At 38.4% G+C, this 18,361-nt stretch overlaps 2 protein-coding genes across 4 annotated transcripts; both read left to right on the top strand.

The window, feature by feature from the left end:
* Window positions 1–1,491: 1,491 nt before the first annotated feature.
* LOC127169130 (coiled-coil domain-containing protein 112) lies at window positions 1,492–7,450 on the top strand. The gene is made up of 9 exons (XM_051116286.1): window positions 1,492–1,664; window positions 1,749–1,852; window positions 3,744–3,833; window positions 3,921–3,996; window positions 4,065–4,455; window positions 4,607–5,005; window positions 5,743–5,838; window positions 6,554–6,672; window positions 7,206–7,450. Exons 1-9 carry the CDS (start codon window positions 1,618–1,620, stop codon window positions 7,234–7,236), a joined length of 1,353 nt encoding a protein of 450 aa, XP_050972243.1. The 5' UTR covers window positions 1,492–1,617; the 3' UTR covers window positions 7,237–7,450.
* A 12-nt stretch (window positions 7,451–7,462) lies between these two features.
* On the top strand, window positions 7,463–17,958 carry pggt1b (protein geranylgeranyltransferase type I, beta subunit). Of its 3 annotated transcripts, none has more exons than XR_007828205.1 (10): window positions 7,463–7,631; window positions 9,037–9,155; window positions 9,301–9,368; window positions 11,040–11,191; window positions 11,283–11,415; window positions 13,195–13,240; window positions 13,328–13,512; window positions 14,536–14,644; window positions 16,081–16,347; window positions 17,942–17,958. XR_007828205.1 is itself a non-coding variant. In XM_051116289.1 (9 exons), the coding sequence occupies exons 1-9, from the start codon at window positions 7,516–7,518 to the stop codon at window positions 16,227–16,229; spliced, it is 1,077 nt and encodes a 358-aa protein (XP_050972246.1). In that variant the 5' UTR covers window positions 7,463–7,515; the 3' UTR covers window positions 16,230–16,905. The 3 variants fall into 3 exon arrangements, 1 of the variants encoding a protein (XP_050972246.1); XR_007828204.1 differs by lacking the exon at window positions 17,942–17,958 and adding an exon at window positions 16,464–16,905; XM_051116289.1 differs by lacking the exon at window positions 17,942–17,958 and having other exon boundaries at window positions 16,081–16,905.
* The last annotated feature ends 403 nt before the right edge of the window (window positions 17,959–18,361 follow it).

Genomic DNA, 18,361 nt, shown 5'->3' with positions numbered 1-18,361 from the left:
TACATTTTGATTAATAAAGTTAAATTTAACGATTAAAAAGAAGACCAGAAAAATGAAAACAGAAAACAGAATTTTCTGAGGAAAAAAAAAACGACATTTGGGAAAAAAACAGGGCCTTATTTTTGCATGCAACTATATGTTTGCTACAGTTATAAATACATCTTCAAATGTATTATTTTATTTGTCTAACATATTTTTGTAAAGTTATAATTTTGTTATAATACTTTGATATGTTTGCTATTTGCAGTGATTACTATTTACTATTGTTCATAGTGTGACAAGGTCTTTAAAGGCGGGCGTACACGGTGCGATTTTTGAGGTCGTACGAGCTCGCATGCGATTTTTTTTGGTTATCGGAGGAAATCGTTTCTTCTCGTATGGTCGGGGCTCGTATGGTGTGTGAGAAATTACGAGACGAGCAGAGTGCCTTACGAGCACTTCCCGACCTTACGATCATTTTTAAACATGTCAAAAAACTTCGGGAGCTGTCGGATTGAAAGCGTGACGTGTGTGCTGTTGAACGAGCCGATTTGTTGAGCAAACTGGAAATGACCAATCAGAAAACCATATAGCAAAAGTCCTGAAGGCAGTTTTATGATTCTGCATTACTGTTCTTCCACAACAATACAACATGTAAGATGCAGTATGTATACAATAATACCTAAACTATCCAGCATTTTAACATGTATAAAAACAACGTCACAAATTGCAGAAACTTGCATGACACGCAATGATTGTGTAATTTACAATATCTTCCACGACGACGATTAAGAAAAGAAAGTCCATGTTGTTCTCTGCCCTTCAGCCAAACTCTTTGCCATGCCCTTCGTTTTCTTTTCTTTTTTTGTTTTTTCGCAAGCCATTGCTGCCACAAAGAAAAGGATCTCTTCCTCAGAGTCCATGTTTTTGGCGCGGAACTTCGTGAATGTGATTGCCTCGGAAATCGGCAGGTTTTAAAATCGTGCCGTGTACCACTGCGTCCGTAAACAAAGTCACTCGTGACGTGTGCGTGGCCATACGGTCTTCCGACTGTCCGAATTTCGCACCGTGTACGGCCGCCCTAACCCCCCGGTTTAATGCCCCCGGACCCACCTAGTAGGATCCAGATTCAAACACCTGTGTCTAACAAAATCTCCCACCCAACACCACTAGCCCCTGATGTTTTGGCACCAGCCCCGGATGTTTTATAATCCTAGAAACGCCCCTGTTACTAACTACAATTTTTGTCAATAATTTGGAAACAGTAACGGTAAATAATTTGTAAGTAATCTACTCAGCTCCAGTCTCCGCTAAATTACACTCGTCGCTAGGTTCGAGTTAGTTATCGTGTTCTGTGAAAGGAACAACACGGCTAAAGAACAATCTATTAGATATTCGGTTTAATATATTCAGATTTAACTCGTAATTGTAGTTATGGCCTTTTCGGCAGACTTTGTAGAGCGTCGTTACCATAGCAACAGTTCAAACAAAGCCGCCATGCGGATGATTGGCTGACGATCGTCGTGTTTTCAGCTCCATATCTCCGCACACACTGCACCGGTGCGTGTGATTATTGACTTTTTTAACCGTTTACTTATATAGTTTCTCGTTTTGTATCGCCTGTGCGCATTTGACCGAATGTCTATCACGGATTTTCTGCGGGAAGCGGAAGCTCTTAGAAGACTGTGAGTTCATTTGATGGTGTTTCACAGAGCATTTCTCCTGTCTGTATTGGTTTATTAGAGATGTGGACTCTCTTTATTATTCAGGGTGTGTAAAGAGGAAAAAGAGGCGAGGCGGCGCGATCTCACAGAGACTTCCAGCGCCTTCCACGAGCTCCGGGATCACATGAACGCGCAGCTCAGAGCGGACAGTAAGAGAAACAACTTCACCGAACTTAAGCGCTTTTCGACTCGCATGTGTGTGAAACGACGTTAAAGAGTTACTCATAGTTTTGGTTGTGGTTTATATTTTACTGTAATGTGTGTGTTATCGTTGTTGATCTTTGCAGTATCAAAAGTGCAGTCGCATTCGTTCAGTCTGACTGTACCTGCACCGCAGGGTTGCCAGGTCCGCTCACACAATTCCCTCAGGTTCGGCACTATCTTTATGAGATAGTGATGTGTCGTTCGTGAACGATTCTTCGTAGCGAACGAGAAGAGCCGAATCGGTATTGCCAGTTTAGCAATTTGGTTGCTAGATTTGGCAGCTTTTCAGACTACCTTAGCAACTTCAAAACTTCAAAAGCACCCAGCAACAAATGTATTAAAATTTTAAAAATGTACTTGGCAGCTTTTGAAAAGTAACTTAAATGATAAAAAGGCATACATCTTTCTTCTTAACCACACAAAAAGAAGAATCTATTGAATAAAATCTTTCTATCAAAATGCAATGTGTAATTTAAAATACAGGTAAAATGCTGGTGAAAAATTAATACAGAAAATTCTTTCGTAACTTACTACCAATACACTGCTTAAAACTACAATTATTAATAATGTGTAGTTTAACTAGTTATTTAGAAAATACATAAAATGTAATTGTTCAAAAATGAGTAACTTTTCAAAAATTCAATGTTTTATTTAAAAATATGTAATAACAGTGTTTATAGGTCTATTACTTATACAAGTAATTTATATAAAATGCTTATATTATTTTTACAAATGAATCTAAATGAACATATTTCAAATTTTATTCTATGCAACGATGCAGTTTTGCATCATGGTTACATAATGACATCACCATTCAAGTTTTATTAAAATGTTAAATAATAGTAACTGTGTTTTTTTTTTTCCAGACTGTGTTTTGGAGCACGGATCTCGGAGCAGTTTCAATACATTTGTGACCCTGGACCACAAAACCAGTCATAAGGGTCAATTTTTTGAAATGGAGTTTTATGCATCATTTGAAAGGACAATATTTGGCCGAGATACAACTATTCGAAAATCTGGAACCTGTGGGAACAAAAAAATCAAAATATTGAGAAAATTGCCTTTAAAGTTGTCCAAATGAAGTTCTTAGCAATACATATTACTAATCAAAAATTAACTTTTGATATATTTACGGTAGGAAATTTACAAAATATCTTAGTGGAACATGATCTTTACTTAATATCCTAATGATTTTTGGCATAAAAGAAAAATTGATCATTTTGACCCATACAATGTATTGTAGCTTTTGCTACAAATATACACGTGCTACTTAAGAATGGTTTTGAGGTTGAGGGTCACATTTGTAGACATTTTTAATGAGACATTTGTGTTTTATTAGCCAGTTTAGACAAGCCCTCCATAAAACGAACAAAACAAGCTCATGCAAGCAAATGAATGAAAGATATTGAAACACATATCATAACGTCAGTTCATATTTAATTGTTTTTAATTACATATATTTAATAACTCAATAATAACTTTAAATAAAACATTTGTAATGGGTGTGTACTCAGTTTTGACCAGCAGGCATCAGCAGGGTGTGGTGATTCGAACGTTTGAAATATTTTCCCATTTCATATTCCAGCAGTGATTAAACTGTGCTAAAAGATGAGACAAAATTAGGACATTTTTGTGAGGAAGGAGCTCATTTATGATTATTTTTACCCTATACAATGATTTCCAGGTTAAAACTGTGTGTAATGCATTAAAGTGAGTGTAAAATATCTTAAGTGTGGGACTGGCATATTTTGAGGTTAGGTTTGTGTCATTGGGCTAGTTTTGGGCTGTTTTATCAACACTATAAAAATTAAAATCAGTTCATTTGTCCATCATCAGTCATGAAAGCTCAGCAGCAGCTGCAGAAACTCAAGAACAGCGTCTTCAGGTTCCAGGAGCAGCTGATGGATGTCAAACCGTCTCCAGATGGTGAGCACCAAAAACAGATCATTGACCATTCACCGTGAAACTAATGTTTAATGCTGCACATGTGTTTTTATTTCTGTTGAATTTCAGTGATTGACAAATTAAGAGCGACTATGACTGATATTGAGAACTCCATCAACGATTTCAAAAACACACAGCATCAGAGGTATGAGACATGTTTCTGCTTAGATGTCTTGAGTAGTTTCGTCCTCTGAAACGCCTTGTCTGCTGTAGTTTTGAGGAGCTCCTGAAAGAGGAGAGGACCTTCTGGCAGGAGATCTGCGCCTTTGAGAAGAAGATCGACTCTTGGGCGTTGCCTGTGAAAGCAGACAGCCGTCATCCTCCTTGCTCAGACAGGGCCTGCGTCGGCCAGAAGAGCGACTGGAGGAACCTTCCAGCGGAAGTGACGGCGCTCGAGACGTTCCTCCAGCAGACGGGAGGCAGACACGGCGGCTGGGACGAATTTGACCACCAGAGCTTCCTGAAGGTGTGGACAAAACACAGCGGAAAGCCCTTGTACAGACAAGAGGCACGGCTTTATTTACCTGGCAAGACCGAGGAGGACGTAAAGCTGCACGAGGAGTGGTTTCTGGAGCTGCGCCATCTGCAGGACAGGAAGAGGGAGGTAACTGAGTAATTTTACTTGATTATAATTTATACTTGAGTACAATTTAAAGTTGTCCTTTTTTATTTTCACTGAAGTATGTTTTTTTTTGGCCAGATACTAAATTTTCACTCAGTATCTGTACTTTCAAATATATTTTTTTGTCCTCCAGGCCATCTGTAAATGGAGAGCGTCCAAGCAGAGAGAGCGCGAGCTGCAACGTGAGCAGCGGGATGGAGACGAGGAGCTGCGGGAGAACGAGGCCCAACGTCTGAAGCAGGAGGAGTGGCGTAGAGAGGCGTCTGAGCGCCTGGAGGCCTGGAGGAGCCAGAAAACACAGCAGCGAGAAGAAGAACGAGAGCAGCAGCTCAGAGACGAGATCCTGCGGAGGAGAAGAGCGAAAGAAGAGCGGCGCCGACAGCTGGAGGTCAAGCTCCTCGTGGAGGTGCACGTCCAGCAGAAGAAGGAGCAGGAGGAACTGCGTCTGCTAGAGGAAGAGGTGCAGGAGCAAGTGGAGAGAGAGGAGCGCCAGAGGCAAGCGGCTGAAGGCATTAGACGCTTTCAGGAGAGAGTGAGTGGAGATCTGTGTGTCTGAAGCACGTGCTCACTCACTCACTCCTCACTCGCTCAACCATTCACTCAATCAACACGCACTCACTCACTCACTCCTCACTCACTCACTCACTCGCTCTCACTCTCTCACTCACTCTCACTCACTCACTCACTCACCCACTCGCTCACTCCTCATTCACTCACTCCTCGCTCACTCACTCACTCACTCACTCACTCACTCACTCGCTCACTCACTCACTCACTCACTCACTCCTTGCTCACTCACTTGCTCACTCACTCACTCACTCACTTACTCGCTCACTCACTCACTCACTCAATCCTCACTCACTCACCCACTTGCTCACTCCTCATTCACTCACGCACTACTCACTCGCTCACTCACCCACTTGCTCACTCACTCACTCCTTGCTCACTCACTCACTCACTCACTTGCTCACTCACTCACTCACTACTCACTCACTCACTCACTCACTTACTCACCCGCTCACTCACCCACTTGCTCACTCCTCATTCACTCACTCCTTGCTCACTCACCCACTCACTACTCACTTACTCGCTCACTCACTCACTCACTACTCAATTACTCGCTTACTGATTCACTCACTCGCTCACTTACTCACTTACTCTCTGCTTGCTCACTCACTCACTCACTCGCTCGCTCGCTCACTCACTCACTCACTCACTCCTAGCTCACTCACTCACTTACTCACTAACAGATATTCTCTCTCTTGTCAGGATTTACGCCGCTTAGAGGAAAAATTACAGGAGAAACACAGTAAAGAGGAGGAGCAGAGCGAGCGATTGAGGACGCTAGCTAAACTAAAGGAAAAGGTTTGCTGATAATGTCCCATACAGCAACAAAGATATTTTTGAATATATTTTTAAATATATTTCAAAATATAAACATTTCCATATTTGCATAAAATGTTTCAAATTGTATTTATGTAAATTAGATTTCTTGTATATTAAAAATGTTTATATATATTTTTTATTTTTAATTAGTAACATGCATTCATTTGGACAACTTTAAAGGCGATTTTCTCAATATTTAGATTTTTTTGCACCTTCAGATTCCAGATTTTCAAATAGTTGCAACTCTCCAAATATTGTCCTATCCTAACAAGCCATACATCAATGGAAAGCTTATTTATTTAGCTTTCAGATGATGTATAAATCTCAGTGTCAAAAATTGACCCTTATGCCTGCTTTTGTGGTCCAGGGTCACATATTACAATATATAAAAAAATTAAACATAATTAAATAATTATAAATCTAGGTTTGATCTTTAATATACTTTTCCATCCACATTTGCATTTAGTCTAATTGTAGGCTAATGTAAGATTGGAATATATTTTGGAATGTATTTTCTTGACCCTGAAATACATTTTGAAATATATTTTGGTATATGAAAGTTAAAACTAAATACATTTTTTGTTTTAAAAACATACTATATTGAGCTTTACTGTTTACAAAATATATTTGGCATACATTTAAAATATATTCTGGCCACAAAAAATATATAATTTTTTTCTCAACCTGGCATCAGGTGGAGGTTCACATCAGCCGGGATCCGTCCAGACTGTGGAAGCCCACTAAAGTGTGGGAGGAGCGCAATAAAGAGATCGGCCCGTCCGGCACCGGACCTGTGTTTCAGATCTTCCACAGGTACAGAACAAACACATGTGCATTAAGACACAAGTTCAGCCTGTGCACATTAATGATAATGGCGTGTCAGCTGATGTGTTATTAAAGTAAATAAATAAAAGCATTTGATACATTTGACGTTGCACAAAATACTTACAAAATTACATTAAGTATTACATTTAAAATAATAACGTTAGTAACCCACTTGGCGTGTTGTGTGCTGATTCTGGTGGCCCACCTTACCCCAAGGGTCTAATACTGTTTCACTTCAAAATAAAAACAAAATTTTCCATCATTTTTAAAACAGGAATCGTAGAACATAAATCATAACCAGACAGACACACAGACACAGCTGCATGTAAACTATAATTTATTGGCAATACTGCAAAATATTACAAGCACACAGGCAAACATTAGCTATAAACGCAGGGCTTTTATCTGAACCGCCATGAATGAATAGGTCATGTACAGCCGGATGACTCTGCACTGAGATTGCGTCCAGTAATCAGGAGGATGAGAAATCATAACCGCTCTTATTTCTGTTTTGTCCACAGAGCTGTTCCAACATGGAGACAAGACTTGTGAATTAGACTCTACATCAGTCCACCACTTCAAATCAATCAAATGAACTGAAAAATAAATGAATGAATAAATAAATAAAGGGCTGCAGTGTTTAAAATAAAGTTGTTTTTTTATGATAATGGAGGTATCCGTTTAATTAAATAGATTTATACATCACAACGCGTCTGTAAGTTCTTGAGAATCAGAGCAGCAGAAGCAGCGTTGTCATGCGGGACTCTTATTTTGCTGCGTGTTTGTGCAGCGGAAGCGGAAGCGGTGCGCTGACCGTGTTTCTCCAGTGTGATGATGGCCGATTTTGATCACGATCAGGTTGATTTTCTGCGCGAGCGGCACGTGCGATTTTTTCAGCGCTGCCTGCACGTGCTGCCCGAGAGATACGCGCCCTACGAGACCAGCAGGTAAACGGACACTGAGCGCACCGACGCCCGTAACGAGCCGCGGGGATGATGGGAAGGAAACACACACACACACACTCACTCACTCACTCACTCACTCACACACTCTACTGTCCGTCAGCATATCATTACAGTCAAAGCTTTGCGTGTCATTCATCTGCTCTGTCAAATTCAGCTCTTAGAGGAGAAATGAGGCTGTAGTAATGATTGACATAAATGTGTTTACCATTGCAACCAAAACACTGTACTGCATTTAATATTAATCAGTCATTACAGTATTTACAACGAACTTCATGCAGTGATACACGGTCTGTATGTGTTAATATAGTGATTAAACAATGTACAGTTTGGCTTATTAATATTAATAATAGCAATAACATCAACAATGATAATGATAATAGTAATAATAGTCAATTTTAAGAAAAGCGTGCCTGTTCTCATCAGTTTGTCTGCTGTCATGAGGATACAGATATGTGACCCTGGACCACAAAACTAGTCCTGAGGGTTTCTTCCTAGGATTTTTGGGAAGTTTCTGGAAATTTAGCAGAATTTTTTCCACCCCTTTGCAACCCTATTTGTGTATAATGTGTTTTCACATCCATCAGGCTCTCTGTCTAATGCACTGTTAAGATTAACAAACATTATTCTACTAGTACAATCGCTGCACTCATGAGTTGTAATCGGTGTTTGTTTAATGAACCTCATCTCATAGAGCTGTGTATGTTTATCAAATGGACATTAATGCATTGTCAGATGAGGACAGGCTTCTCTACAGGATTACTTCTCTCCTCTCAACACCTTATGAAGTCATATTTTATGCGGCAGTCACCTCTGATTCACTCTTTGGACCTGAAGGGCATTAAATCACATCTCCCGTGCTGATGTTAGTGTACATTGTGCATTTTCTGTGCAGCTGCTTTAAAGTGTGTAGAGTGAAAAACACTACACAAATACACCTGACTAAGCACACTTCTTATGCAGCTGGCTGTAAAATGTCATTTTGTGACCTTAATCAGGGTCGATGCCATATTGAATGGGGTTGAAGACGAGAGTGAGGGACAGGCAGTGATATGTATGGTATCAAGCTCTTAGATCATGTCCACTGAAGGTCTTTTATATGTTTAATCAGTTGAATAATGGGTATGTTGTTTAACAATCCATCAAATGCACTTTATCCTCACTAAGCTCTGTATGTCGTTGCACTTCAGATGTCTGTCTGTACTTTTACACCAGCAGACACTCTCAGAGTCATGAATCTGCATTTATACACTGGCACGTGAACCGATGGTCTGTATTTTAGCTGGAGTGCATTTTTATTTATCCAAAGCTCATAGTAGTAGACACAAGATGATTGTGATGATGCCTCCCCTCTGTAATGTTTGTTCTGTGTGTGTTTTCTCCTGTGCAGGTTGACTATTGTGTTCTTCTCTCTGTCGGGTCTGGATGTTCTTGATGCGCTGGATGTCGTGGACAAGCCCAGTTTGATTGAGTGGATTTATTCGCTGCAGGTTCTTCCCACTGAAGACAGTGAGTCAGTCCTCTCACGCTTCACTCAATCTGATGTACTACATGCTCGTCTCAATGGTTTTAATGCTTTTTAATGCAGGAGCTCATAAGTTATTCTTGAAACATTCTTCCTGTCACACACATTTTCTCTTCTCTTGATGAGCAGAGTCCAATCTCAGGCGCTGTGGCTTCCGCGGATCCTCGCACATCGGCGTTCCCTACAACACCTCAAAGGTAGCGTGATCTTCTGCTTGTTGTAGGACGTTTGACACACAGCAGAGGGCAGCACTGACCACTGAACAACCCTGTCAGAGTCACAACAACACTACAGATGATCACTAATATCCCTAGTGAAAAATAAATATACAGAAATATATTTAAAATACATTTATTTCATGCTATGTATACTACAAATACACTTACATATTATGTACTTAATAAAAAATACCCTGCAGTTGTACTTTTAGTATACTAAACTGGTATATTTACCTAAGTCTGCTAATTTGGAACAACTAATTTTGTACTTTATGCACTTTAATTGTGCTGAAGTCCAACTAAAGATATACTTAAGTATATTTGATTGTACTAAAGTGGAACTATTGCAAGTACACTTTGAATAATATCAACATTTAATTGCGAAAATCATACAATCCTCATCAATAGTGACATTAAAACATATTTTAGGCTGAATATTAATATAAAGAAAAAAAATCTGAAAAAAATATTAAGAGATATTGTCAGCGCTGATAGCCTTGTGGGCAGCGCGCCCACATACAGCGTCTTCTCGCTATGGGCGTCACGTGTTCGAGTCCCGACTCGACGACCTTTCCCGATCCCGCCCCCCTCTCTCTCTCTCACTTCGCTTCCTTTCATTTCTGATCTGTCCTATACAATAAAAGCAAAAAGCTCTAAAAAGTCTTAATTCACATTTCACAAATTAAAGCCTTTATAAGGTCTTAAATTAGAGCAAAAAGTCTTGAATTCATAAAGTCATGGCATTAAATATTGCATGCACTGCAGAAAAATGAATCTCTTCCTTAGTATTTTTGTCTTGTTTTCCTGTGCAAACATCTAAACATCCTTCAAGATCAAGATATATTCACTGGAGAAAAATGGTCATCAAAAGGGTCATTTTTTTGTAAATTGAGATTTATACGTCATCTGAAAGCTAAATAAATAAGCTTTCCATTGATGTATGGAAAAAAAATCCATATTGTTTTTATTGTTTTTTTTGCCATGAAAATAGCCTAAAATGCTGACATGGCATTAAATAAAAAAATATGCTACTACTACTACTACACTGATGTATGGTTTGTTAGGATAGGATAATATTTGGTTGAAAATCTGGAATCTGAGGGTGCAAAAAAAAATCAAAATATTGAGAAAATCACCTTTAAAGTTCTTAGCAATGCATATTACTAATCAAAAATTAACTTTTGATATATTTACGGCAGGAAATGTACAAAATATCTTCATGGAACGTGATCTTTACTTAATATCCTAATGATTTTTGGCATAAAAAAAAAGTATTATTTTGACCCATATAATGTATTGTTGACTATTTCTACAAATAAACCTGTTCTACTTAAGACTGGTTTTCAGGGTCACATATGAAGTCTTAATTTCTGAGTTTAACACAGAAACAAATATCTGCCAGTTGGGAATGAAAACTATTTTTTCCTTTGAATTAAGTTAATTTTGTTTTTGAGCTCACTGGCAGATATTTGTTCTAGTTTTAATCATAGAATAGCTTAGGGATTAGTTCCTTAAAACACGACTTTTATGTTCTGTCATTTCACTGGAAAACGAGACAAACATACATCAGTTTTTGGAGAGTGATCAGGAGGTACAGTAACCGTGATTTCCATATTATGAGCGTATGAGCGCATGCCTGTCTCTCCACAGGGTCCCGGTTCTCCTCATCCGTACGACAGCGGTCACGTGGCGATGACCTACACGGGTCTGGCGTGTCTGATTATTCTGGGTGACGATCTGAGTCGAGTCAATAAAGACGCTTGTCTGGCGGGATTGAGAGCGCTGCAGCTGGAGGACGGCAGGTTCGGCTCTTTCGGGATCTCGCTCGACTCTCACGTCATCAGAAAGTCACGGTGGCGGTCTCTAAATGTTTGCCTGTTTCTTTCCTTGCAGTTTTTATGCTGTTCCAGAGGGAAGTGAGAACGACATGAGGTTTGTGTACTGCGCTGCCTGCATCTGCTACATGCTGGATGACTGGTCAGGAATGGACTGCCAGAAAGCCATCGATTACATCAGGAGAAGCACAGTGAGTCTCACACTTCCTGTCTGTTTGAGTCCTGTAAGCCAATCCTCACGATTATCCCGGCGCCAAAACACATTGCGTCATTCCGTGTCAAATCAACCAAATTTTAAAAACTTCCCCGGCTGAAATTTTTGATTTTGCTAATATTTTTTCCTGAAGAAGGATACACATGTATATTGATGAAAGCCAAAATATTTAATTGTCATGGATGAATATAATGGTAATCCACTATTTTGTAGAGGGGGGTCAAAATGGTAATTTTCGCCTGAAATTCAGTGTCAAATTACAGGGGGTTAAAAATGACTTCAGAAAGATGGCAGCATCATAATGTTATTTTTACACAAAGTTTGTTCTATTAGTAAAATCTGTTGACTTTATCAGTCATTGTTGCATTATGTGCCAATGGTGACTATTCAAACATGGGGAAACAGCAATTTCCAAGGTTTTCTCCAAAGTTTGCACGCCTGTAACTCAAGAAGTGTTAAAGATATTTTAATGCCCTTTTAGATATTCAGTCTTAAACTTTCCTTTGCTGTCTTTATTTACATTTGGTTTCTGACCACTGAAAATGTGTCAATTTTAATGATTTACTCTTGGAGCCATATTGAAATTTCAGTATCTCTGGAACCAATTCTCATAGGGCATTACAAACAAAGAAAGTTTGTTGAGACCCAATATCTAAAAGGGCATTAAGATATCTTTAATAATTCCTGAGTTACAGGCATGCAAACTTTGGAGTTTTAAAATTGCTTAAAGTACTGTTTTCCTATTTTAGAATGGTCACCATTGGCACATAATGCAATAAAGATTGCTAAAGTCAACAGATTTTACTAATAGAGCTACTAATCTCTGTGTAAAAATAACATAATGATGCTGCCAGCTTTTCTGAGGTCATACCCCCCTGTAACTTGACTGAATCAAAGGTGAAAATTGCCATTTTGACCTCCCTCTACAAAATAGTGGATTACTCAGTAAATATTCATCAATGACATTTAATATTTTTGCTTTTCACTATACATGTCTGTCTTCCTTGAGAATACATATTAGCAAATTCAAAAATTTGAGCCGGGGACCTCTGGTTGAGTTAACACGGAATCGCCCTCCGCTGACCTCCTGACCTCCAGCGCAGTGGGTCAGCCGGGATCAGAGGTCGAGCCGAGGAGAGCGGATCTCTAATCCCAGTGCTGATGTAATCCAGCTCTTCCTGTCTGTCTGTTTAAGACAGTGTGTTTTTCACACGGCTGTGTGCTAAAAACAGACACAATGACAAAAGTAAATCCGCTTACTGATTCAGTTTTAGTCGCACTGAACTCAAGCGACGACACAGAAATAGATTTGCTTATGGGATTGAGTTAGTGCAGATCTCTCATCCTCAGATGATGTTTGTCCTGCGGTCTGTAGGTCACGCACACGCCGTATGTTTATCGTGTGTCTGTAGTGACGTTTCTACTGTTTCAGCCACAAATCATCATTCATCATTGCATCATTTAAACATGAGTGACTTTCTTCTGAGGAGCTCAGATGATGATATTTTGAAAAATGTTTGGGAACCAAACAACATGTGACCTTATTGACTTTCATTACATAATTAAAAAAAAAAATCTTATTTTGTGCTCCATTGAAGAAAACAGGTTTCAATGACATGAGGGAGAGTAAATGATGACTAAATGATGATTTCTGGTTAATCCCATTAAAGCCCTTGTGTTTCGTGTTGATCTTGTTATGAACTTATTGTTTGAATTGAGCTGCTGTTCATCTGTTTCATTTCTTATTGTTATTCAGTCGTATGACAGCGGGATCGGTCAGGGAGCTGGACTAGAGTCTCACGGTGAGTCAGACGCTTCCTCTCGTGAGTCTGTTGTCATTAAAGCTCCTCGTGATGATTATTGCTGTATTACTGTCTGTCTTTGCTCAGGCGGGTCCACGTTCTGTGCCATTGCGTCTCTGTGCATGATGGGAAAGTTGCAGGAGGTTTTCAGCGAGCGAGAGCTGAACCGAATCCGGCGCTGGTGCATCCTCAGACAGCAGAACGGCTTCCACGGCCGTCCCAACAAACCTGTGGACACCTGCTACTCATTTTGGGTTGGAGCAGCGCTGGAGGTGCGTCACTTACCAGAGTCTCTCTGTGCCTGATCTCACAGCTTCTCAACATCTGAATGCAGGCTGCTTTCTATTTATCACATAGTAGGGTCTTATAATTTCACAAAGGGAGTCGTGGAATCCAGTTGTAATAATGGAAGTTACTGTATAACGCAAAATGTCATGGAAGTCCAATATATGGAGAGAAATCCTGAAATGTTTTCATCAAAAAACATAATTTCTTTACGACTGAAGAAAGAAAGACGAACGTCTGCGGTCTTGATAAATCAGAACATAAACACATGAACAACATCTCGATTTAAGAACATCTTTCATTTGAGAAAAACTACCATCATATACACACACAAACAAAACTCTTCACAGCAACCTGTCACAATATAAGTTTGGTTTAACTTGAAGAAATTGTGACAAATATATTACCATTGTACAGTAAAATGTACATGTTACGACTACTAAAATTATTATTACGAGAGACACTGCAGGCAAAAACACTTTTTCATGCCCCTGTCAAGTTTGAGGTTTTTGGGTTTTTCATAAATTTTTTTTTACACTAGTGGAAAGAAAACATTCAAAAATGTGAAGTGTTTCTTTTATAGCACTTTTATCTATTTGTGTCAATATATTTCAATTACAATACATATTTTCAAAGGCCATTTTCTCAAATTGAGTTTTTTCTCCTACACTGAGCCATAAATCTCCACTTCAGTCGCACTTACACACGCCAAACTTTATATTTTTATTTCTGTCTATGTCCTGAAGGTTTTTACAGAGGGATTTGTTCATGTATAATTTGCTTGATTATATACAACATTTTATTCCCCCCAAAAATTGTGAAAATATATTTTTTCCAAAAAAAATATATGCTATTTTCTGAATTATAGAGTGACAAAAATGAGATACTCAAAATTCCCTCTGTAAAAATATTTGACTCATTTTTGCACTAGCGCATATTTCAATAAATAATGCCTCATTTGCCTCTGTGATTTGTGCTCAGAGTCTAATTTGTGCTCGTGTGTCCCGCAGCTCTTAGACGTGTTCCAGTATACCAACTTCGAGAAGAACCGGAACTACATTCTGTCCACGCAGGACCGTTTGGTGGGCGGTTTCGCTAAATGGCCCGACAGTCATCCAGGTACAGTTACAGTTGTGTTTGCAGCGCAGAAGAGCTTTTGTTTGAGCTTGTCAGTCGAAACCGCATTGTAACCCAATACAGCAGAACTCAATGTGTAATTGATGAGATGATTGTATGCTGAGACTCGGGTTTCTGAAGGATCTGAAGATCTGACGTGTTTCCAGTGTCACCTGATGACCAGTAATCACACTGACCTTAAAATGATGCTTTTCAAGTCAAGTCAATGGAGGTTTATTATTATCGAGCCACACAAAGGAGTGAAATGTCGAGCCTCGCAGGACGGCCGTGTTAGATAAACATAAAATATGAACAGAAAAATACACACAGCTAGAAATACACTAGTGTTCAAAAGCTTCATGTCAGTATTACTTTTTTTTTTTTCAAGAAAGTAATACTTTTATTCAACAAGGTTGTGTTAAATTGATCAAAAGTGACAGTAAAGACATTTATAATGTGCCAAAAGATTTATATTTAAAATAAATACCGTTCTTTTGAACTTTCTATTCATCCTGAATCCTGAAAATACAAAATGTATGATGGTTACCACAAAACTTTTGCACAGCACAACTGTTTTCAACATTGCTAATAATCATAAATGTTTTTTGAGCAGCAAATCAGCATCTTAGAATGATTTCTGAAGGATCATGTGACACTGAAGACTGGCGTAATGATGCTGAAAATTTTGTTTAATTGCTTAATTATGCAATGTGCGTGCTTCGTGGGAGTGGACGAGCATTATAGAAGTCTTATTGTACAATTTGTTTGTTTACATTCTCTGATTTCTTTGCAGAATCATGAGTAATGTAACAATTCACAAGGAGTTCCTCTATTAAACCATTATTTTAAAATTGTTTAAAAATTAAGTTGAAATGCATTGTAATTATGACTTCAACATAAGCGAAACTATTCATTAACAACCTCATATTTTCCAGAGATAATATGTGACCCTGGAGCACAAAACCAGTCTTAAGTAGCACAGGTATATTTGTAGCAATAGTTAACAATACATTGTATGGGTCAAAATTATTGTTTTTTTTTTTTTTTTTTTTTTTTTTTTTTTATGCCAAAAATCATTAGGATATTAAGTAAAGATCATGTTCCATGAGGATATTTTGTACTTTTCCTACCGTAAATATATCAAAACTTAATTTTTGATTAGTGCACTTTCATTCTAGTTCTAGTTATTTATCTACACCAGTTAATGAAGCAGAAGTCTCACACATGCATCAAAAAATGAGGCGTGTCCTGCTGGACTGAGACTAGTGACATCATGGGGGTCAGCATGAATTATTCATGAGCTCTTAAAGACACAGTAGTTGTGTTTTCACTGAAAAATCAGTGTTGTGTAGTGAGTGTGTGTGTCAGCAGCAGGTGTCGATGAGTGTGACTAATCTTTTGTCTCTGTCTCTCTCCTGTCATCGCCGTCTGCTCCTCAGACCCTCTTCACACGTACTTTGGCATCTGCGGCTTGTCTCTGATCGGAGAAGCGGACCTGCGGAAGGTGCATCCGGCACTGAACATCAGCATGCGGGCGTTCGAGTGTCTGCGGCAGCTGCACGGCTCATGGAGGCAGAAGTGCACGTGACGACGGATGGACAGATGGACCGCCAGCGCCTCTGATTCCTCAGCAATAGAGCCAACGTGAGCGCTCAAATACGCGCTGATGAATAAATGATCGCATCCAGCGTAATCAATTATTAAAGGTAAAACTGTCGCTCTTTAGTCGTAGGCCACAAGTTTGTTTTGTCCCCGGCACGTCTGCCACATTCATCCTTCCTCTTCAGTGTTTTTTTTTTTATTATTAGTTTATGCCTTACAGACGGAGGAGGCGCTTGCGGTGACGCTCGTGATGAGCTGTTCCTGGACTAATATGCACCGTTTATCCTTGTTTTACGCTTTATATATATTTTCATTTCTTATTCTTTTTGTGAAATCATCGTCCTCTCTTGAATGTGCCTCAGATGTCTTTAGGATGTGACGCTGTATGCTATATACACACGTGGCATCTCCACTTAAGACACTTGAATGTGTGTTTCAAGGATCAAATAATGAAATTATTTTTTCAATACTGTTATGTCAAGTGTAGAAGTGACAGTCACACTGCTCGTATTTTATTATGATGTAAAGTTCAAGTGCTGAAACGATGGACTGCGAGTGTCAATAAATGAAGAGTTTTATCATGTCCGAGAGATAAATGTTTATGACGCTGCTGGTGAGACACACGTATTTAATAACAGTCAAATAAAAGAATGAGGTTTTCAGCATGTCTGAGATTTCTTCGAGATTAAGCCATTTAGAGTCACCTTAGAAAATAAATGTAAATATTGCATTATCTTTTTATAATCTTTCAGTGACATATTTTGAGAAACAACATTCATTATGCATGTTAATGGCAGTGTGTAGGTGAGCATGCTTGTTAAATCATTAACTCAGAATTTAATGAACTGAACAGTACAATCACTCACACACACTCTGACTCAAACACATCCTTGTTTGTTTGTACTGTGTTTCCTTTGACTCTTGAATTACAAAATGTAAGATTGAAGTTACTAATGTACACAAAAGTATTAAAGTTTAATTAAGATTATTCGTTATACATATTCTTAAATGTAGCCTGTGAATGGAAAAGTTGTCATATTTTCCAGAGATAATATGTGACTCTGGAGCACAAAAACTTCTTAAGTATCACGGGTATATTTGTAGTAATAGCCAAAAATACATTGTATGGGTCAAAATTATACATTTTTCTTTTATGCCAAAAATCATTAGAATATTAAGATCATGTTTCATGAAGATATTTTGTAAATTTCCTACCGTAAATATATCAAAATGTAATTTTTAATTAGTAATATGCATTGCTAAGAATTTCAATTGGACAACTTTAAAGGTGATTTTCTCAATATTTTGATTTTTTTTTTTGCACCCTCAGATACCAGATTTTCAAATAGTTGTATCTCCGCCAAATATTGTCCTATCATAACAAAGCTTATTTATTCAGTTCAGTTGACCCTTATGACTGGTTTTGTGGTCCAAGGTCACACATTTCATATTTCAGCCACTATAACTTTGTTGTCATACATAAGAAACACAACAGCATATATGGGATGATCATGCAGAATTATGGGTCAAAGGTGGTTTGGATTTAATGTTAAACCTTTACAACATCAAACAGCTGTGCTAAATGTCATGTGTCAGAAGGTTTTATAAACATTTGATTGCTGGAAGACAAACACTCATGAGTAATGAGTATAAAAAAGCAAAGGGGGTGAACATTTGTGCCTTTTCTGTGTTTTCTAGTTTTTGAGTGCTGCTTGAACTGAGATTTACACCTGACTCACCACATCTGTTCAGAGAAAATCTGAGTGACCCACATATGTAATGCAGTCATATATGTTTAATGAGGTAAATCTGCCATCTGCTGTCCTGCAGCATCATCTCAGTCTCCTGAAGATCATCATGTCTGACATGATGGCAGCCTATATATATATATATATATATATATATATATTTACACTGCCATTCAAAAGCTTGGGATCTGTAAGAATTTTAATGTTTTTTTCTTATGCTAATCAAGGCTGCATTTATTGTATTAAAAATACAAAAAGAAATGTAGTTATGTGAAATATTATTACAATCTAAAATACGTTTTCTATGTGAATGTGTTAAAATGTAATTTATATCTGTGATCAAAGCTGAATTTTTTAGCATCATTACTCC

This window comes from Labeo rohita, chromosome 8 (genome assembly GCF_022985175.1).
Source record: "Labeo rohita strain BAU-BD-2019 chromosome 8, IGBB_LRoh.1.0, whole genome shotgun sequence".
Lineage (NCBI taxonomy): Eukaryota > Metazoa > Chordata > Actinopteri > Cypriniformes > Cyprinidae > Labeo > Labeo rohita.
The sequence above is the reverse complement of the archived record's forward strand: the minus strand, read 5'-3'. Positions and strand labels throughout refer to the sequence as shown.